This window comes from Hyperolius riggenbachi, chromosome 3 (assembly GCF_040937935.1).
Source record: "Hyperolius riggenbachi isolate aHypRig1 chromosome 3, aHypRig1.pri, whole genome shotgun sequence".
Classification (NCBI taxonomy): Eukaryota; Metazoa; Chordata; class Amphibia; order Anura; family Hyperoliidae; genus Hyperolius; species Hyperolius riggenbachi.
Genome location: NC_090648.1, coordinates 244,867,447 through 244,890,575, shown reverse-complemented (window position 1 = coordinate 244,890,575; position 23,129 = coordinate 244,867,447). Strand labels below are relative to the sequence as shown.

Sequence of the window (23,129 nt, the reverse complement as noted above, 5' to 3'; positions counted from 1 at the left end):
TGTACAAAGTACATATATGATTATGGTTACATATAACATGAAAGGCTGTATTGAAGGGCCAAGTTGAAGTTAATTCATGTTGCTTGGTACTTGCTACCTGCTGTAAATTACATTTTATCCAAATGACAACTGCTGTCAACAGTGGATGACCCACAGAAGCAACAATTAATCTCTAAAAGCGTTCTCTCATCACCAGATGCGGCCTACGCTTACAAATATAATAGCATATTAAGATGTACTCTCCTGCCAATTTATGAATGGGAATCACCACGAACAACAGGAGAGCAAGCAGCCAGACTTAAAAGCACAAAACCCATCAGAGGAAGTCATGGCTTTCGCCAATGTATATTTCTTTCAGTCTTACAGACAAAGTATAGCAGCCAGCTTCCAATGCAGGCAGTGCAGCCCTGTGTCTTGATGACAAATGAAGCATTCTGGGAAGTAATATATCTCCGAAGAGTTCCACATCATTAGCAAAGTGCAATATTCATATCTGAGTTAAGTCAGCTCCCTTACAGATCTCTAAGAAAGGTGATTATAATAGTGTAATAAACTAATATCAGTCATATATCAATCAAACAACCAATCAACCAACCGGCCAACTGGAATATTTCAATGATGCATTGATTTTAAAAATAATGCTATAATAAAACTGTGTTTCCCATTGCGTGTCTTCTTTATTATATTGGTATAGTCCTAGCTCACACACATCACACCCAGCATGCTCTGAATAGCATAATGAAAATATCCATGAGGATGATTTAAGCTTAAGGCTTTAGCCGAATTCTCTGCATGTGTAAGATGTGCATTTCCCATGTGCTACTTTAACAAGACTGAGCACTGACCTACTGACCACATGTCTTCCATATCAAGGCAATCATAATCGCTTGTGATGCTGCTAAAAATACAATAATGAGCAAATCTGCTCATCTGTTTATGGTTGTATTTTTTCTCGCTTTGCGTAACTTTTTACAACCGACCATTCTTCACATTTCACATGACAGGCTGTAAAAAGTTATGAAAAACACACCAGAATGAAAACTTCTACTACAATCCAAAAGAATAACATCATACACAAAATCAAGGATGGTTATGACATGGCAACAACTCGCCTATGCCAAACACCAGCGATGAAGCCTATCTTTGCCATCAGGGATAACAATAAACAGATCATATTCTCTTTTAGCAATAATAATAACGGTCTAAGGCAAAATAACTGTCTCAACAAGCCTCCTCTCAGCAATGCAAAGTTAAATCCTTGCCTAACAGGTTTAGTAACTCTGCTATCTCACTGTTCATGTTTGTTTTAATCATGTAGTTTGCTGTCGATGAAAAAACACGATAAAACGCTAAAACACACCGTACAGCTGAGACAAGCCAGATACGCCAAAAGTATTATTTCCATCGTGGGCCGTGGCTTATCTTCTAGATTTCTGGATGTTTGCATAGATAATGATCGCATTACAAGCCCTCCAGAACAAAACTGGCAATATCAAGCATTTCTAAGAATAAAAACAAAAAGGATTGCTAAAAATTGCTGCACTTGATTTTGCAAGCTGATTTTGCCTAGGCTAAACCTTTGCTAGAACTTTGAACATCAGGCACTTGTACTTGTGGGGTGTTTGTTTCACCTCAGTAAGACCAGATGATAAACAAACAATGAAGTGTTACAGTGAAAGACAATACTCAGCATGACCTCATGTTCACCTCCATGCACTTGAGGGTGTAATTATTTATGAGGTTAACTCCTCCCTGGCCAGAGGCTTCCAACTGTAGTGAGATAGTTGGTCAGCCTGGTTACAGTCCCCTCTATGAAAGCGTTCTTTCTGCCACTCTATAAAAGCTCCCTCTCTGCCCCTTAACACTTCATGAATGGCCCTCATGTTCTATGGATCACATGCTTATCATTTTTAAGCACAGCTCCATTAGTCAGCCTTGACCTCCTCGCCACTATCTAGCAGCTCTCGCTTTTTACACAGGCAGTTTGGCGTACAGCAGAGCTGAATGCAAGAATTGTATGATTCAAGTTAGCCAGCATATGAAAGGCTTATGCTCCCCACCCCCCTATGGCTCAACAGCTTAAACAATAGACTTGTATTGAATCTCTTCACTCAAAAGGCTCCTCTTCTCATGTGCTTAGGAAAGCAGCAAGCACCAGTGGGGAAAGTTTGCAGCCAGGAAAATTGATCATAAAAACTCAGAATGGTTCTTCTTCAGCTACAGAAAGACATAAAGATGAATCATGGCCGGCACTTATTAGAACATATGCTTGCTTGTATTTATAGTTACTTTTTAACCCCTTTTCTCCCCATTTGGAATGATTCTCTTCGCAGGGCTATGGCAACACCAGGCAGTAACGCACAAGCATGTCTGTAAAATGACTTTCTAAAACTTAGCAGATGTGAATGAGCACATGCGGCTTTGTTAAATGCTAGTAATCATTTTCACTTGGCTTGGAAAAGATGGTTTTTTCAGGACAGCAACTTTCGAAACAACATTGACACTCCAGCAGGAAACAATTAAAAGGAGTTATGTAAATATTCATTCCCATAAACATTAATGAGAGATCAGTGTCTTCTTGTGACAATAAAAGGCTGTCACATACCAGCACAAATCCCCAGTTTATCCTATCCCACACCACAGCTTCGAGTGTCACTTGGAGTAAAGTCACACATCCCATTCGAGAACAGTGGGGAACTTGCAGTGATTTTCAGCTTTCTATAAATATCAAATGACTTGAGCATTAATAGCAGGCATTGCCCTAATCTTTATCTCTATAGCCAATTATAAGGTGGAAAGAGGAAAAAAAATTGTATGGCATTTGATTAAACTGTATTCCTGGCATCCACAAAGCATCATCTCAAGCAGTCCTGGAGCATATTAAAGAATTGTGTTGTTATTCAGGGCAGTGGTGATAGCACAAGATTAATGCCCTATTCCACAGCATGAAAACAGAAAGTGGATCATAAAAAAAATCTCAGCCCTCATCATTGCTTGCTTATCACATCAGCATATTATGAAAATTAGCAACACATCATTAGAAATGTGCCAGTGATTGCAGATGCCTGACTTGTAACAGGCTGAAAACACCAATCACTCCCTAAAAACTCTGTAGCCTGGGGGGAAGTACAGGATGGCTCCCTGTCCTCACTCACACATGAACAATGTAGCATGAATGTGGCAGCATGGCACAGTTGTAGATGTGTCACATAACTGGCTCCGTACTTACATTCTATCAGAAACTAGCAAACGGCTATCGACCATCATATCGGGAAGAAAATCCAGCTTGAATGAAGAAGTCATGTTCTTGCTTCTGCACGCCGTTCTGCTCTGGCAAATAAGAAGGTTTCTTTGCTTGTCTGATTCAACAACAGTGCTGGCCAAGAGACAGGCAGGGACAGGTGCGGGAGGCCTCCCCAAGGCAGCAGCCAGAGCCGGCAGTTGTCACATTCTCTCCCCCTCTTGTTTTCCTCCAATCCCTTCTGAAATCTACTGCTGAGGCAACTGTCTATAGAGTACCAGGTGCTGAAAGGGGAGGCGGAGCTCCCTTCCTACTGCAGCTTCATTTAACCCCTGCATCCATCTCTCCCAGTCACACTACTTCCACTTCATTACACAAGTATGGATGGGCTCAGTAAAAAAAGTGTACACATGCAAACGGCTTCTTTCTTTCCTCCTCCATGCTGCACAGAGAAGAGGGTGAAACACTCAGGGCTTAGACACTAGCACATCATTCATTTTGATGTATGTTGTGTATGACATGGTGGAGGATAAGCAAGAGTTTCTCAGCTAACCCTATGTGTGAAATATTCATCTGCTACAAGAAGTTTTGTGACAGGACAGCACATGAACTATTTCTTTAAAATGTGCAGCTATGATCTGGATTATATATTTAGGTCCATCTCAATGCAAACATACAGGGCTTTAGGCACATAGAAATGAATAGCAGTGTTTTTTAATAGCATTGTAATAACTGCATAGCCCTTTATGAAAAAAAGGTGTTTTTAACAACATCTTAAAAAACCTTAAGGCTAGGTTCACAGTGGGCGTTATGTTGCGTTTCCGTAAAAGCAGTAACAGATTCGGAAAGTCACAAAAAGCACGTTATCTGCGCTTTGCATCACATACAGTAAAGCATACAGTCAATGAAAAGTATGCTTCACTATTACTGTAAATGCATTGTCTATGCAGTAACACACTGGATGCAGTGCGTTGGAAGCCTGCACACCTTTAAACTGCACTGCACTGGCCATACAGTGAATGTCACATAGGTAGTGCACCACAGTGCGGAAAGGCATATTACAGTGCGGCTGTTACTCAGCACCGCAACACACCACAGTGAATGTAGCCTTACTTGATATATATATATACCCCCTGGGTGAATTATATATATATATATATATATATATATATATATATATATATATATATATATATATATATATATATATATATATACTCCCTGGGTGAATCAGGTCATCTGGGCACATGGAGTTGGATGCACAGCATTTGATGGTGTAGTAAGCTACAGTCTATTTCAGGGATCTGGCCAGACCCCAAATTACTTCTCCCTCCGAGTTGTTACAACTTGGAGGGTGGATAGTATTTAATGCCGCTGTGATTAAGCGGCAGCAGGGTGAGACATCATTTGGCTTGCCCTGCACCCAGCTGACTGGTGGCCAAACAATACATATACCCTTTGGGTAGCACGTGGTAATAATAATAGACATAATAATAGTAATCCTTCCAGCACCATTCCTCCACTGTCCTCCTCTGTAAGCTGGGAGTCTCTGGCCAATGCGCATGCACAAAACCGGCGAAGGAGCAATGTTTGCTTACTGTGCAAGTGCAGAACCCTCCCAGACACAGGAACACATTGGAAAAGTCACATGGCACAGGGCCGTGCATGCAGCAGTCAGAGGGGCATCCTGGGGGAACTGAGCAGTGCAGGATGAGGACAAGGGATCGGAAAGACTTTAGGGGGCTGGAAGAAACCCCAGGTAAGTAACTGGCCTTTTTATCAGTTAAAGTTTCCTTTAAAATGTACCTGGGATGGGGAAGAAAACAAATATATACATACCTGGGGCTTCCTCCAGCAACCTTTAGGCCTATCGCTCTTTTGCCGTCCTCCCAGGCTTCCTCAATCCTCGCTAGATGGCCTGGTAAATCCGCTATTTGGCTTCAGTCAGCTCATGTGCAGCCCAGCCATGCGGGCTCCCTCGCTGCATTCCCATGGCTGGGAGTGTTCTGAATCTGTGCAGTGGTACTGAGCAGGTGCAGAATGCTTCCAGCCACAGAACCACGACGGGAGAGCACGCATTCGCGGCTAAGTGCAACTTCTGAGATGTACGGGAAGATGGCAGGGAAACACCAGGCATGTATAATTTTTTTTCTATCCCTGTCTTAGGTTCTCTTAAAGGGATCTTTCACATAGAAGCAAACACCTTCCGGTTGGTCTGTGCAACCGCATAGAAGTGTGGAAAGTTGCATGTCATGGAGTGGCTGCTGCCCGCTCAGATGGACATGCATGTAGTGACTGCTGGTGTGGGACATTTGTTACTGCCTGCGAGCTCTGAGCAGATAAAAAAAGAACAGCTGACCGGCAGTAAAATGTGCCACTGTCAGCTATGCATTTCTGTGTGTTGTACTGTGAAATGCACAGCAATGCAAGTGTATGGGTGCTGTTTTGTAGCGCATTCAAGTGCATAGCAATGCGCTTTGGAGATGCGTTTTTCACACCTAGTTAGAAAAAAACAAAACTTTTTTCAAATGAATACAAATCTTTATTGACAACTGCTACTTCAAATAAGCAAAACATGCTGAACAAAAAACGCATTCAAGTGTGTTTACGTGCATGTAAAACGCATGGGTCCACTTAAAAAAAGCACACTGAAATGCGCATATGTTTTTTATCATGCGCTTAAATACGTTCCTGAGCACACCCAATGTGAACGAAGGCCTTAAGTGTCCTACTAGCATATCACACACGCACTTTGCTAAAAATCCACTCAAAAATGTGAGCTCTAAGCCAGTTCTATTATGTCAATAGATAAGTATAAAATAAACACTGTACTTAGGCCATCAAGACTCTGGAAAAGATAGGCATAGGTGCAAGTTTGTGTTTATGACACCAGCTTGTCTTGGGTGAAACAATTTCTCTCACACAAGGTTTTCCAACCTGACATTACTCTGAGCTAAGTGTCTGCATCTACAGCCTAGTGGCTTTCTACAGAGAAGCCTTCCTCAAAGTGAACATGAGGTAAAATAAAAGCAAAAGCTTTCCTAGGTAGAAGGGAGCCTCTGGATAGTTTCACTGTTGCCACGCAGGGACCCACTGAACATATCCAACAAGAGCTTGTGTGCAGGGGCATAACAATAGAGGATGCAACCCCTGCACCCGCGGGGGGGCCGGGGCCCCCTAGGACCCACTCAGGGCCTTTTTGGGGGCAGGAGGGGTCGCAACATGAGAGGAAAGCGAGGCCGCACATTGGGAGGGAGGGGGGACATTCCCCTCCTTTCTCACCTCGGGCTCTCCTTTCAGTGCTCCCCCTCCTACAATTATTAGTGGCAGCAGTGGTGGCAGACAGGACACATACCTCTGCCATGACCTCTGCCACCACCAAACTGACCTCTGCCACCACCAAACTCCTTATCTATGCCCTCATAATTTCCCGCCTTGACTACTACAATGCCCTGCTGTCTGGTCTCCCTATGACCCGAACAGCCCCACTGCAGTCCATCATGAATGCAGCAGCCAGAATTATCCACTGCTCCCATCGCTCCACCATGGCGGATCCCCTCCTTGAATCCCTCCACTGGCTTCCTATCCAGTCCAGAATCAGATTCAAGATACTGTGTCTGACCTACAAATCTGTCCACAAAACCTGTCCAACCTACATTTCCGATCTTACTCAGAGGTACACACCTAGCCGCTCACTCCGCTCTTCCAATGAACTTCGCCTAACCGCCCCCCGCATCACCCAGTCCCATGCACGCCTCCAGGACTTCTCAAGAGCTGCTCCAACACTGTGGAACTCCCTACCTCCACACATTAGGGAAGCCTACTCCTTCAACATCTTCAAGAAAGCCCTCAAAACTCACCTTTTCACTCTGGCCTACTACCCCTCACAAGTGCTCTAAACCCACAGCTGAACTCTGGTCTCCTACCTCTCGTGTCCCTACCTCTCCCTTTAGATTGTAAGCCTTTGGGCAGGGTCCTCTTCCTTTTGTGTCCAACCTGATCATGCACCTCCGTTACTGTGAACCCATGCTAGGCCTCTTGAGTGAACCTAACTTGCTTAATCTCCATGCTCCCCTCCAGTGACAGACTAAGCATTACCGTGTACTCATACTGTGCTGCATGATCTGATCTTACTTGTATTCAGGTATTGTCATTTTGCTGTATGTCACCCCTAAATATTGTATGTATCCCTATTTATTGTCCAGCGCTGCGTAATATGTTGGCGCTTTATAAATACAATAAATAAATAAATAAAATAAATACCTCCATCCACCGCCGGAGATTCCAATCTCTAAGTGCTTCATGCTACTTTCTGATTTTTTTTTTGCAGTGGGGCCCGGGGATTTCTAGTTACGCCCCTGCTTGTGTGATATGCTCTCGTGGCTGCGCTTCCTGCCATGTATGTGCATAACCACACTGCGCATGCGTAAGTACAGCTGTACATGCGCAATAAGCTGAACAAGGGGCTTCCTGCTACTGCGCACGTACTGGCACAGGCACAGTATAGCCAATCTTGTGCAAGAAGGGGAGTGTGGCCGCAAATTAAAGGGGTGTCCTGGCCGGCGGCAGAGTGGGGGTGAGGAGGACACAGGAAGCCTCTGGACAATCCAGAGGATTCCTTCTTCTTAGGTGAGTCTCTGTTTTTTGCTTTTTACTTCACTTTGGGTTTGCTTTAATGTGTACAGTGCACAGTATAATGTTACTCAGCAATATGGATATTGTGTATTTGGCCTGCTGAGATGCTAAAAAACCATAAAGTAGATCAATGTGTGACTTTAGCACAAAACATACAGTATATATACTAGCAGCCAGCTATGATGCCTACTGAGCTGAACTCAACAATATATAAGCCTTCAATTTAGAGATAAGCTTTTATTTGTACACAGATGGGAGTTTAATTAAGAGGTGTACCTGTAAAAGTGATTGCCATCTTATATTTAATTGGTTTCTACCAATAACATAAAAAGTGCAGTTTACACTGGTTTGTTTGCTCAAAAATAAGGCTAGGTTCACAGTGGGATCTGCGTTGTGTTCCCTGTGAAAACAGGAACGCAACCCAATGGAGGAGAAAAGTTGCATTGTTCATTATGCGAGCGTTGCATACAGTAAAGCCAATGAAAGGTATGTTTCGCTGCTGCCACTGTTATGCGTGCATTATGCTGTAATGCACTGCATGCTCTGTGTTGGCATACCATTGCAGTGTGACATTCGGCATTAAAGGACAATTGGCATGAGAAGAATATGGAGGCTGCCATGTTTATATCTTTTTAAACAATACCAGTTGCCTGAAAGTCCTGCTGATCTATTTGGCTCCAGTAGTGTCTGAATTATACCAGAAACAAGCATACAGCTTATCTTGTCAGATCTGACAATAATGTCAGAAACACCTGATCTGCTGCATGCTTGTTCAGGGTCTATGGTTAAAAGTATTAGAGCGAGAGTATCAGCAGGACAGTCTGAGTTTGACTACTGGTATTGCGTAAAAGTAAATAAATATGGCAGCCTCCATATCCTGCTTGCTACGGTTGTCCTTTAAAATGCCTTTGTTACATTACACAACAATGCCCCACTGTGAACTTAGCCTAAAGGTGTGTGTATGTTGGGATTTCTTTATCCACAGAGCAACACTCAGTACATGCAAAATATTGTATTATACATCACATGTGTTTTGATGAATATTTTAGAAATGGAAATATTTGTAAATAAAAATGTTGCTATTTCACTTTTCCATGTTTTCAGTGTTGCACGGTAGAAATATACCTGTGTATATAAACTCATCTTTTAAAAGTCTACTCCTAAAATGCTTTGAAGTTGTTTCAATCCACTAGAGAAGATGTTAATGCCACGTACTTGAAAGAAGCTGTATGTTTCCCAAGAAAATAGAACCTACATATTCATGTAAATAAATCCTTAAAGAGCAAAACATCAGGCCCTGATCTCACTTATGTATACTTATAGAGCTGCTAATATATAGGATAATTGAGATAATCTCATTTCAGGGTCTCCCTATGAAACAAATGGATTTGATTTAACCGAGTTATGTTAGCCTGCAAGCAGACAAGGGCAGATCTGATATGTAAGATGCTGCCTCTCCATACATGACCTGATATCTAGAAAGATTTGAAGAATATGAAAAGATTTGATATCTTCCTGACTGTGGAGTGTGGACATGTATCCTCATATAAATGTATGAAGCTAGTAGGAGGAATCTGGTTGGTTTTTCGTCATGTACACTTCAAACTGTAACATACATACTTTATATCCTTTACGTAGCAACTAAGACAACGATATACATATTATTTTTAGAGAAACTGCCCATTCAGAAGAAAAACTTTCAAATAAAGTCTGCCTGCTTCAGATGGTTCACTTAACATGCCTTAAAGGACCCTTTCCATGGTCCACAAATACAGGACTGCCATCAGAATTTCTATGCTCCAGTACTAGGAACCATTACGTGTCCTCCTCACTGCTTCCCAGCTTTCTAGTGACCTTCCCTGTGTCACAGCTTCATTATGCCCCATGTGCAGCTTGGTGGTGTAGTGGATAGTACTCTCGCCTTGCAGCGCTGGGTCCCTGGTTTGAATCCCAGCCAGGGCACTATCTGCACAAAGTTTGTATGTTCTCCCCTGGTCTGCGTGGGTTTCCTCCCACATCCCAAAAACATACAGTTTGTTTATTGGCTTCCCTTGGCCCTAGACTATGACTACATACACTACACAATATAGACATATGACTATGGTAGCGATTAAATTGTGAGCCCTTCTGAGGGACAGTTAAGTGGCAAGACAATATACTCTGTAGAGCGCTGCGTACGATGTCGGCGCTATATATAATAAAATAATAATTTCTGCTGTACCTACTGTATTCTATCAAATGAGAGAATACAGTAGGTAGTTGGTTTTCCTCTAACATCCCCAAAACATACACATATGTTAGTTGGCTTCCCCTACATTGGCTCTAGACCAGGGGTCTCAAACTCGTGGCCCGCGGGCCATTTGCGGACCTCGGTACAATATTTTGTGGCCCGCGCCGGCAAAAGCAAAAGAGACACGGAAGCGAACTATTTTACCTTTTAGTTCCCAAGTAATCCGCCGCATCCCCACCGCTAAACGAGGGCTGCAGAGCCCCCAAATCCCCCGGGCAAACATCCACGACTGTGCTGAGGGGCAGAGCTTCCAGCTGTAGCTCTGCCCCTCCTGACGTCAATCGCCGCCTCTCCCCGCCCCTCTCTGTGAAGGAAGATTGAGAGGGGCGGGCAGAGACGGCGATCCGCAGTGATTGACGTCAGGAGGAGCAGAGCTGAAGCTGAAAGCTCTGCCCCTTCCAGGAAATGCCGGCGGATGGCCCCCCGGGCGATTTGGGGGCTCTGCAGGCCTCGTTTTGCGGCGGGGACACGGTGGATTACTTGTAATGGGAGCACTGACGCGAACTATAAGGTAGGACACTTCATGTTCAGAAGAAATAATTAAAACTGTTAATAATGACATTTCAGGACTTTTTTTGTGAAATCCCTTATGCGGCCCAGCCTCATCCTGACTTTGCCTCCTGCGGCCCCCAGGTAAATTGAGTTTGAGACCCCTGCTCTAGACTATGATACATATACTACAAGATACAGACATATGACTATGGCAGGGATTATATTCTGAGCCCCTTAGAGGGACAGATAAGTGACAAGACAATATACTCTAGAGAGTGCTGCAGAAGATGTTGCTGCTATATAAATACTAACTTATAATAATAATGTACTGTTTCCTGCGTGGGGGTGAGTTAGAGGGCTGGATTTTTGGCAGAGTGGGAAGTGCTGTGAAAGAGAACAAGGAGGGTTTACAGAAGTGGTGCAGAATGAGAAGCAAAAAGAGGGAAGTGATGCATAAGAAGAAGTATAGCGAGTGAAGACAAAAAAATGAGAAATGGTGCAGAGAGAGAAGAGATAGAATGGGCAGTGGTGAGCGAGATGTGATGCAGAAACAGAGAGTGAGAAAGAGAGAAAGAGACTAGAAAGCAAAGGGATGCAGAGAGAGAGCGAGAGAGAGAGAAAAAGAGAACAGGTGAGAGAGAGAGAGACAAAGAAAGAGAAAACAAAATGGTACTACAAGAAGGACAGAGAGAGGAAAGTGCTCAATAGATAAGGAGAGGAAGAGCAATAGAGAGAAAAGGTATAGGGAGAAGAAGAGAGGGATGAAGGAGAGAGAGACATTGAGAAATTATCCTATGAAAGAAAGAGAGATGGCAAAGTGGTGCAAAGAGAAAAAATAGAGAGCAAACACAATGCTCAGGTCACTCATCCATCTCCCCAAATCGCTGTGCCCTCAGTCCTGCACAAATCATGTTTAACCCCATTTTGCACCTGCATCCTGTATTTAAATCACTCCCTGGTGGAAATGGGAGTATGACACACAAGGGTTCCATTGGACCGACCCTTTGTCAAGATTTGCCTATGGCTGCCTTTCATGTTGTCACCCAGAAATGCCAATGTACAATCATAAAGGAACACTATCAGACCAAGGGCTTGATTCACTAAACCGTGAAAAGTCATATCACGGCTGTTTTCGCACGCATTTTCGTGTTTGCGTGCAAACCCGAATTATTGTACGCAATCGCGAATTTTCGCACGAAAATTATATCGGCCATGATATGACTTATCACGGTTTAGTGAATCAAGCCCAAAGTGTTCTAAAAATACAATGTACAAATAATGTCTATGTAGCCGTGTAAACATTATCCTATTTTTCATGTTAAATATAAGAGGCAAAAGCTTTAATTCATTGTGTATAGGATTTAGCTCTATTGGAACAAATCATTCTCAAAAGAGGTATCTGCTTCAATGCACAGCCAGAGTTGTTTTGTTGCATATCAGACTACAGAGTATTTTTCTCTGAAAGAAAAAAAAAAAGTATGAAAAGCTGTTGTGTCACAGACAATTACAAATGTTTATAACAAGTTACATTTCCTCTGCTCTCTTCAGACACTTCAGTCAGAGACACAGGACACAGGCAGTTGCAGCTGCTGAGAGCTATATCTCATGCACAGGGTTAACAAATGCACTGTGAGGGAATTCACCCTCCCCTCATGGCTCAGGGCCCTTTTCCACTTGCAATCGCTAGCGTTCACGCTGAACGCTAGCGATTGCTGAATCGCAATTACCGGCGATTCCCCGATGTTCGCCGCCGTGATTTTGCTATGCTATGCACTGCATAGCAAAATCGCGGCAATTATCGCTCCGCCGCGCGTTCGCGTTCCCCGCAAAAACGAATCGCGGTAGTGGAAATGACCTACCGCGATTCCCATGTTAAAAAGCAAACCGTAGCGATTGTAAAATCGCTAGCGGTTTGCGTTTTTGCGATTCAGCCAGCGCAAACGCGCTGGTGGAAAAGGGCCCTCACTCTGCCTTCAGATTAAAGCAAACTTGCTATAATTTAAGAGTGGAAGGAATTGATACAGTAAACAAAATAGATAAGCAAGTGAAATGTATACATCATTATTTACCAGCACTTCAGGCACTCTCTCAATCTCAGGTTTCTTTAAGGCTTGCTTCACAGTATGCCAGAGTCGCAGCATATCTGTGTAGCATGCATATGCTGTACCACTCTTTAGGTCTGTGACAGTATGCTCTGTACTCAGGAGTGGATGTGAGTCATTATATGTGATGAATTACAATGCAGAATGCTAAAGCATGACACAGAGTGGACAAAGGAAATACTGTACAGGAGGAATAGAGCCAGTTAGAGCACCTGAAAACGCTCTTTTAACCAGCCTTGAGTGAGGGCATAGTGGTTTTAATATACACAATAAAAAAGGGTTTATGTGTCAAATACATTATTTTATTACATTTAATGTCTTTTATCTTCAGTTATAACTCATAGGGCTCGATTCACAAAGCGGTGATAACCCAGTTAAAGACTTTAGGCGTGATAACCATTTTTATCATGCCTAAACTCAGTTTAGGCATGATAAGTTTAGGCATGATAAGTTTAGGCATGCTAAGTTTAGATAAGTTTAGATCGCTTGCAAAGTCCCGCACGCAAAGCAGCGCCATTAAATTCTATGCAAAGTGCACCAGACTTTGCTACCGCAAAACTTTTGATCAGCTGTGCACTGCGGTTCTAACCCAGTTGGTGCTTAAACTTATCATGCCTAAAAACTTATCACACCTAAACTTATCACACCTAAACTTATCATGCCTAAACAGAGTTTAGGCATGATAAAGGGCTTTTCACCACGGTGCTAACTGTTAGCACCGCTTTGTGAATCAGGCCCTAATAACTGTTTAAGTGAACTTTCTGGCTACCATGGCAAAAAAAATTGGATTAGTGTAGAAGATACCCATAATTTTCTTCTTTCTTTTTGTCTCATTGGTTGATTACACAAATCAGGAAGTTTTGCAGTTCATACACTATTACAATTGCTTGTTTACAATTAAAATGTCTTTACAATAGTCAGCAAGAGGGTTAAGGAATGGAGAAGTATGAATTGGCCCATATGCAATTCACTTTTTCTAATGAGTTTTCTCTTAGTTTATATTTTAAAAACTTTGTCATAACATGCCTTTTACACCACCAGCAAGCAAGAAAGTACTCAAAATAAATTTGATAACACATTTTCCTCCACGTTTGGGTACTTTTTCAATTGTAAAATGCTGAAAAGTTTTTTTTTTTAAAGAGAATACGAAAAATATCTCCTAGGAGATAACTCAGGAGAAAAACTCTATTGCATTTGGTCAATGTCCTGACAGGAAACTTAGACATGCTAGACACTCGGGTCAAAATCCTTATGTTGTTTCGAAAAGAACTGGCTTTATTATTTCACATTCTAAAATCATTATGCCAGACTTTTCAGAAAGATACAATTGACATCATTATATTCCTGTCCAATAACACGAGTGTTCATATTTACATAGTATGCTATAGGATTGGTTCCATATGATGTAAATATAAGCCCTAAGGTGTAAATGCACAGGACATACATTTATAACACATGATGATGTAATAATGTTTTTAAGAAAAGCTAAGTTTTAAAAGGAAATGTGGATTTTCACATGAAGACCAATGGAGAAAGAGCATTGGCAAGCATGATTGGTGGTGTAGACACCCACGGCAATGAGATTGTCACTTGATCATGAAGGAAATGGCTAGTGTAGACAGCTATTATCAAATGTGGGAAGGATATCATAAGCCACCACATTATTTCAGTTCATGTAATTATTTCACTAATTCAGCATTATCTGAATTTCATTAATAAATAGGCTGTTATATAAACTGAGGTACAGTTTAATGCTAGTTTTGCAATAGCTCTATTATTTGTTTTCTAGTTCTTTATTTTCGTGGCCTGCACCCCACAATCTTTGCAGATGGAAATAATTTATAAACTCCTTTACATAAATAATAGAACACAAGGATCATACTTTTAAAGGTCATTACACATAGTGATGACCTGCATCCCTGCTGGCCCCTGCAAGCTTGTTATTTTTGGCCCAGAGAACCTGACCTTTGTGTTCTGTTCCCAAATCAAGGCCTTGACGTATCATGTAACTTATGGCAATGGTGGAAGTATAAAGATAATGTAAAAAAATAAATCCAGATTTAAAATGAGTGAAAATAAAGCAACTCAGGACGGATAATTGATGCTTGGATGCTGGAATACTACAAGTACAAATTATATACCTCCACAATTTCAGTAGTGTGAGAGCACTCATCTGGATCTCCAGTGTTACCACCCATACTGAGTGCATTGTTGATAGTATTAGACTTAAGGACAAAACTTGTGCTTCAGTTGTACTCTTATTCTTTTTACTGGGCTTACAGAACTACTCAGGAAAGGTTTGTTGTGTGGACCAAATGCATATGAATGTACAGGTAGTCCCCTGTTAACAAACGAGATAGGGACTGTAGGTTCGTTCTTAACCTGAATCTTGAAGTTACTTTTATCATGGCAATCATTCTGCAGGGCTGAATCTCTTACATCAGAGGAACCTATAAGGGACAATAATATCTGGTACTGTATTATCAATAGATGCCATGTCCCAAGTCACACTGCAGATGGAAAAGTAGATGCATTTAATATAGCCAAAACCTGCTACAGCACAGAATAGAAAAACCTCATGTGCAGTGGTGTAGCAATAGGTGGTGCAGAGGTTGCAACTGCACCAGGGCCCTTGATCTAGAGGGGCCACGAGGAGCCCTTCCTCAGCCACCGTATTATTTCTTTATTGGTCCTGTGCTGGTAATAATCTTCCACAGATGCCTTACATAGTAGTAGTAGTAGGTGTATTGACTCATTAACAAACTGTTCCCCATTCCCTTCTTGCACCTTTGTCACTGTGTTGTCCTTGGCAAGTTTTGGTGCGCCGTATCAATTGTTATGTATAGAGTGCTTGGAAGGGCCCAATGTAAAACTTGCACTGGGGCCCATAGCTCCTTAGCTACACCACATGTCCATAATTACACTGCTGCTTTAAAATTTGGTACAATGCATTAAAGGGACTCAGAGCACCTCTCATGGGCATGCCTTTAAGACTCTGACCAGTGTTGCAAAGTACTTAAAGATGCATACCTTTCTGTAGCTTGTGCTCTCCTCTTTCATTTAATGCCTGAATCACAATTCTACACCAAATAGTTTTCGTTCAGTTTTAATTTAAAAATTGTTGCTACCATCTTGGCTATGTTATAACTTCCGGGTCACCCCTGTCTTCTCTGTTAGAGAAATGCATCACTGAATGAAGCAGGAAGAGGAAGTGACACGCATGGCCATTGTAAGAGGCTCCTCCAGAGGGGTCATAGCACGACTTTGTTGGAAGTCGTCTGGCTTAAAGGCATGACCATGAGAGGTGCTCAGATTCCCTTTAATATACCTACAAGTTGTCCACACACATATGGACAGGTGCATTGATACATTGGACTTATTGCATAGGTATTTCCAACAAGATTGGTCAACAGACCAGTGAAATGAGAAATTCAAGATCAGTAATGTCCGATATGCTAAAAAATACTAATATATAGCACCACTTTGATAGAGTTAATTTACTGGCCATTTCTAGTACCTCACTGATCATCTGCAGTTATGCGAAAGAACTGAACTGAAGGAAAACTAACGAATGTGTACAAAACCAGTGTAAACATTTTCCCCTTCCAATCTTATGTTTCTATTGGGAGTTAGGTGGAAATAAATAAATTGTTGGTAAAGCAAAAACATAAAAAAAAAAATGATCTTGCATTTATAAATGGCCCTCATTGGCTAAACGGAATTAATCCATCTACAGTTGGAGCACAGCATGAAACAAAAGATTCTGTAGAGACCTTTGAAGAAATGCAAATATAAGAAGTGAGACTACAGAATCAATGGATCCTTTTTCCTCAGCACTGTCACCAATGTGACAAAACAACTCTTAAAAGTAAAACATTTTACTTGCTACACTTACACCCCTACACCCCCCCCCCCCCCCCCAGCACTTCTGACAGGAGATATTTCAAAATGAATATAACAGCAAAGTATTTTGGAAGTCGGCGTACATTTTTAAACATATTTTGTCATGGTCCTTAGATGTTCTTTGAACTCTGTAGCCAAAGGGACTCTGTGACTTCTGCAAAAGCTACAGAAACTGCTGCCCTAAACATAAACCTTTTAAAAAATAGTTTCTAATGGCGGAGTGGTTCTAAATAGATCCTATTTAATTGTTTTGTGTTGATTCATGTAGTTAGGAGGGTGGACTAAATACAAATTAGCTGATTTTCTCAACTCGACACCTTGAATAAATGTTATGTGCAGACCTGACTAAAAAAAACAATACTTCCTATTTTGATTCCATGTCCATTCCATGAAACATTGTTTGTTTATTTTTCTAATTCCCCCCTCCCTCCCCCCGCCAGCCAATCAGCGTGATCGGCTGTCATAGGCTTCAGCTTATGACAGCCGATCACTTCCCTGCCTCTGGAGGGGACAGCCGTGTCACACGGCTGTCCCCAGTACAGCACTGCCTTAGATCGCAGTGCTGTACAGAGTAATTAGATGCCGCTGGGGGCCTGATGGTGGAGCTCCGCCGTCCAAGCAGGGACGCACGGGCATTGGCAAGTGCGATCTCCTGCAAACCACACTCCAAGGACCTTATGCCGATCAGCATGAGGCCACTGCTAGGGTACAAGCCACCCAAGCAGCGGCTTGGGGCCTCATGCTCTGCAGGGGCCTCAGGTCTCCTATGATGGGCTGCCTTCTACTGTGCCCTGTGATGCTCCACTCCTGTCCTGCAGAATTGTGGCAAGTTCTCCACGATCCAGTGCCGAATATAAATACAAAAGTTGAGGCATTCTGAAGCTCTGTACACACTTTGTATTAACATCACCCAAAATCACTGTTTATAGTTATTTTTGGCAACAATCTGTCATGAGTATAGGGGTCAGTAGTAATATCCTATCATACAAAGCTCTACATAAATTGTCGCCTCTTTATATTTCATTATTATCTCCAGATACCATCCCATCTGGAAGCTTCGCTCCTCCCAGGAAACTTTCTTGTCCTCTAATATATTCAACTCCTCTTACTCCCACATTCAGGAATTCTCACGAGCATCACCTTTCCTTTAGAACACTCTTACACAGCCAGTCTGTCATGCTTCGAGCCTGGAAACTTTCAAACACCTATAATTTGCTATAGATAACATTGGAAATTTACTGTCTCATCCGCTAACCCCTATGTCTTCTTCTCTAATGTCTCCAACCCACTACTCTCTAGCAGGGCCGGATTTCTGGGAAGGCCAGAAAGGCCACGGCTTAGGGCGATAAAATCAGATAAGATAAGAAGGGCGGCATGACTTGGAGGGAGAAGAGGTCATATGTCAAAGTAAATCATCTCTTCTGGTCCCGCAGCGCAGCCAGCCAGCGCCCTGCTCTGCACTAATAGCTGAATTCCAGAGTTCCCCAATCCCTGCTTCTCTCTCTCACATTTACTGGTGTGTTATAACAATCAGGATCAATCATAACTGTCACCTGATAATCCATTCCTCTGTATGATGGACATAGAGATGATGTGAGAAATACCAGAGATTTACATTACAAAGCAGATAGAACTAAGTTCCGCTGAGTTTTAATGCAGGCATTCACAAACATCAGTGAGCTCTGCTAGTTTCTTTACCTCTTTTACAGCTTTGACACTGACCCCAGCAGTTGTTAATTACTTTATCTAACCCTAATTTATGTTTCTCTTTTTTTCCTAGCTAGCAGTGATTTCTTGTCTGCTTCAGTTAACTCTTTCCTGGCTCATTTTCTGTCCTTCAGCTGCTACCATCTACGAGAACTGCAGGAATAAAAATGCTGTTTGCTTCCCTTTCATTGCTAAACTGTCACTTTAAAGGACACCTGAGCTGTTACTACCTCTATGCTAGCATGTTTGGTTTGGCATCCTTCCACTTTCCTGTAGCAGTAGAGCATTGTACACTCTTAGCCATCAGCGAAAGCAGAGAGTTTTGAATCAGGATGATACCATTTATTGGCTTAAAAGAAAAATAGTTTCTGCTAATAAGCCTTCTTCAGACTTTGTTTTTGTATACTGTCAATATGTTAGAGCACACCACCATATGTACATTCAACATTCAAAAGAGATGCATAGATTTTTCAGCAAATATAAATAAATGTCATTCAGATGCTTTAAAGTGGAGCTGAACTCTTGCACAGGACAGAAGGAAAACCGAAAAATGTACCATGTATGTATTTAGAGAGCCTGTTTAATTCACCCTCCTCCCTCCTCTGTGTCTAATCACAAGTTGTAATTTAGCTCTACACCGTGTCACCTGACTGCCACAACATCTAAGCTCATTTGAAGGCACAGGATGTTAAAACTATATCTACTTCCATAAAAGCAGGAAGTAGACACACTGCAGATTTATTGCAGGATTTGTATCAGCTGTAACAAATAAATATTTTTATGTAAAGGTTATGTTGTTGTGTATCTTTTAGAGCAGAGAGGAAGTTCTGAGTTCAGATCCACTCTAATTACAACAGAACATCCAAAGTGGGTCTTGACAGGATGTTTGCTACTTACCTGTTCTCTGTTTTGGATGGGCTTCTCTCTATTGCACTGCCCTGCCACCTGTTTGTGGCTCCGACTGCAGCCAGTCTCACAGAGGACAAAGAAGCAGCGCATGCTCTGGCCACTTGCGCTCCCTGTAATTTCTGCTCATACCCATAGCCGGTGCAGTGTTATGCATTCTTGACAAGTACTGGTCATACATCAGCGTCATTTCTCAAGTATGCATGCCCAGAACACTATCGGCTGCTGTGCACATTTGGGCAGGAGCGCAAATTACAGGAATTATTTGTTGAATGGGGGGGGGGGGGGGCAAAGCAGCACAACTGAAATTAGCCCATTCAAACCAATGATCGCTAGTCAGAGTGTTGGACAATATTTTTTTTTTGGAGGGGAGGGGGGGGAGCACTTGGTGACAGCAGGCCCAGGGCACTGGAAAGTACAAATCCGGCCCTGCTCTGTAGATTGTAAGCCTGTAAGGGAGGGAGCTCCTCCTAGTGTGTCTTATTTTGATGTAATTTATCATATGAACATGCCCATTAACAATGTCTGTATTTGTATTACTGGATGTCCTGATTGTATAGAGTTTTGAGCGTCTCATGTATCTATGCTCCCCACTATTTATTTTGTACTTTGTACGGCGCTATGGAAGATGTTGGCACTATATAAATAAAATAATTATATGGAAATACAGAAGCTGCTAGTGCTACATGCCACAAAAACACCTTTGCTGAATGTGGTGCATGACTGGTACAATTCATGCACACAGATGGCCAAAGACATGCAAACAACTCCAACTTGCATGGAAATTCAATGCAGCTTGGAATCATTCACACACTTTTCCTGCTGATTTTGATTGGCCCAGTTACAAGATAGTTGCAATCCAGAGTCATCTGCATGTCATGAACCATCCCTCTTAATAAACCATGTGAAGAAGGACAAGTCTGAAACACACAAATCTTTTCAAGGAGATTTATTTCATGGCCAAAAAGAAGAAACAGATGACATGTTGCACACCACTTGAGTCCTTCAGCATACCTGATTTACTATAGCCCATTTCTCATAATATGGTGTATTCTCACATAATTAGCCCAACTCTAAAAACCTGGATTTATCCCATAACAATACATATGCAAGAAAACATATACAATCATACACAGAAAAGTTAAAAAGTGGCAGCCTGAAACCTCTAGGTATAAAATGTGTATTAAATGTATATGCACATCTACAAATGGTTATATAACCTTATGAAAAAAATATACCAAGCTATTTATTAAAAGAAATCATGTCCCAGCGTGAGTCAGTGATGTGGTGACAACATCAGACCTTGGTTTGCCAAATAAGTCTATGAGGGTTATGTATGTGATCAGGGTTTAAACATTTAAATCTCTTGCAAAAAGAACTGTCTCATGAGTAATAATAACTGGTGGATAGAGACACCAGAAATATATAAAAACAGTTTAAAATGGAGTGTGCTGCTAGCAAAGGAACAGTCCAATTTGAAGCGCTTGAGTTAGACTACTCCTTTGCCATCAGCACATTTTTATAGTTTTGATTGACCTGACAAAGTAAGAAAATCTTTTGAAATGCATTGTCTGCCCCTTTGTGTGCAATAAACATGTTGGACTATTATTGAGTCATTGTGACTGTTTTAAATGTACAGGAGAGGTAAGACAACCATACTTCTCCCTTTTAAACAGATTTTATTTTTTTTTCATATATTTTGGGTGCCTCCATCCACCAGTTGTTACCCAGTTGTTACTCTTTACACCTCTGTTGGAATGTTGTATTTTTAGCATAGCTCTGTTTTTTTCCAGAGCCTGCCGTACCTACCAGGAGTTTGACCTATTGAGGAATCTTGCAGACCCGAACGGGAGTGGGAATTCCTCTGTGAGCCTTATTGGTGATTGCATCCTACTGCAACCAGAAATTAACTCCCTTTACCTCATGTATCCTGGTTTTCTGACATATTGCACTATTGGCTCCTGATTCTTGTGCCCTTAGAGGATTACCTCAGCCCACCCCCCTCCAGAGCTCATGAGTGATGAATGAGGACAAATAAAAAGCAGTTTCAGCACTACACGCTGTGGGCAGATAGCAATATTCTGATCGAGCTCTCTCTTCATAGTATAGATCAGTGCTGTCCAACTGGCGGCCCGCGGGCCGCATCCGGCCCGCCAGGCCTCCTGTTGCGGCCCGCTCCTCTCCCCGAGATGCAGGCATGGCGTGCGCTATGGGCGCCATGCCTGCTCTCTCTTGTGTGGCCTCTCCTGTGTCCCCGCTGCCTCACAGCTCAGCTCAGACCTCACAGATCGCGGCGACAGGAGGCAGACAGAGCGCGCTGCGCGCGCATATCACTGCGCGCGCATAATGATGGAGTACGTCACATGCGGAAGTGAAATCAATCACTTCCCCATGTGACGTTCTGCCGCGCGGGTGTTATGCGCGCACTCTGCTTGTTTCAGTCGCCGTGATCTGTGAGGTCTGAGCTGTGAGGCAGCGGGGCACAGGAGCGAGGTAATGGACGCTGACTGGGGGGGCAACCGTCACTTACTGGGGGGCACCTGTCACTATCTAACTGGGGGTGGGGGCACCTGTTACTCTAACTGGGGGGAACCTGTCACTATAACTGGGGGGGGGGGCATCTGTCACTCTAACTGGGGGGAACCTGTCACTATAACTGGGGGGGCATCTGTCACTCTAGCTGGGGGGAACCTGTCACTATAACTGGGGGGGGGGCATCTGTCACTCTAACTGGGGGGAACCTGTCACTCTAACTGGGGGGCACCTGTCACTCTAACTGGGGGGAACCTGTCACTCTAACTGGGGGGGGCACCTGTCACTCTAACTGGGGGGAACCTGTCACTATAACTGGGGGGGGGGCACCTGTCACTCTAACGGGGGGGCACCTGTCACTCTAACTGGGGGGAACCTGTCACTCTAACTGGGGGGGGCACCTGTCACTCTAACTGGGGGGGGCACCTTTCACTATCTAACTGGGGGGGGGGGGACACCTGTCACTATGTGACTGGGGGGGGGCACCTGTCACTATCTAACTGGGGGGGGGCACCCGTCACTAACTGGGGGGGCACCTGTCACTATCTAACTGGGGGGGCACCTGTCACTATCTAACTGGGGGGACACCTGTCACTATCTAGCTGGGGGGACACCTGTCACTATCTAACTGGGGGGGGACCTGTTACTACCTCATCTGGCCACACCACAGCATCACCGCCAGCCCGGCCACAGAAGCACCGCAAGGCCTTTCAGCCCACACATCATCACCAATCTGGCCGAAAACACTATTTCCAGGCCAGCCAGGCACAGCAGCCAGTAGAGGAAAATACAGAAGCCAGGTAAGAGGTGTCTACCATATTAAAGGGGCATTCTGCCTATTTATGTGAAATGCTCTCTATTTATGTGCCTCATGACTGCTGAATTTGTCTTGTTGGGGGCATCACGATTGCTGAATTTGCCTTTTTGGGGGCCTCAAGATTGCTGATTTTATCTTGTTGGGAGCCTCATGATTTGTTGGGGGCCTCATGATTGCTGAATTTGTCTTGTTGGGGGCCTCATGATTGCTGAATGTGCCTTGTTGGGGGCCTCATGATTGCTGAATTTGTCTTGTTGGGGGCCTCATGATTGCTGAATTTGTCTTGTTGGGGGTCACATGATTGCGAACTGCGAGACTATGGAAAAGCTGAATCATCATCATGAGACAATAGCATTAAACTTTTTTTAGCTTTTTAAAACGGAAAATAAAACTGGGAGGTTCTAAAAAAAAAATACATTTTTCAGGAGTAGGATGGATGAAATTGTTTATCTTCAGAGTTTATATTTAACTTGGATTTTCCATAATGTTCATGTATGAGTTAAA

The 23,129-nt window shown here is 42.9% G+C and overlaps 1 protein-coding gene across 18 annotated transcripts in view; it reads right to left on the bottom strand.

Moving 5' to 3' along the window:
* CELF2 (CUGBP Elav-like family member 2) overlaps positions 1–23,129 on the bottom strand; it is a 688,411-nt gene that overhangs the window by 608,121 nt on the left and 57,161 nt on the right. For 3 of the 18 annotated variants that reach the window (XM_068276075.1, XM_068276081.1, XM_068276086.1), the window contains exon 1: positions 3,230–3,513. The exons of 14 other annotated variants lie outside the window; for them this stretch is intronic. In XM_068276075.1, the coding sequence (XP_068132176.1) occupies positions 3,230–3,303 (74 nt within the window). In that variant the 5' untranslated portion in view covers positions 3,304–3,513. Of the gene's footprint in view, positions 1–3,229; positions 3,514–23,129 lie in introns of those variants that run through there. One more of the 18 variants, XM_068276084.1, reaches the window with a different exon arrangement.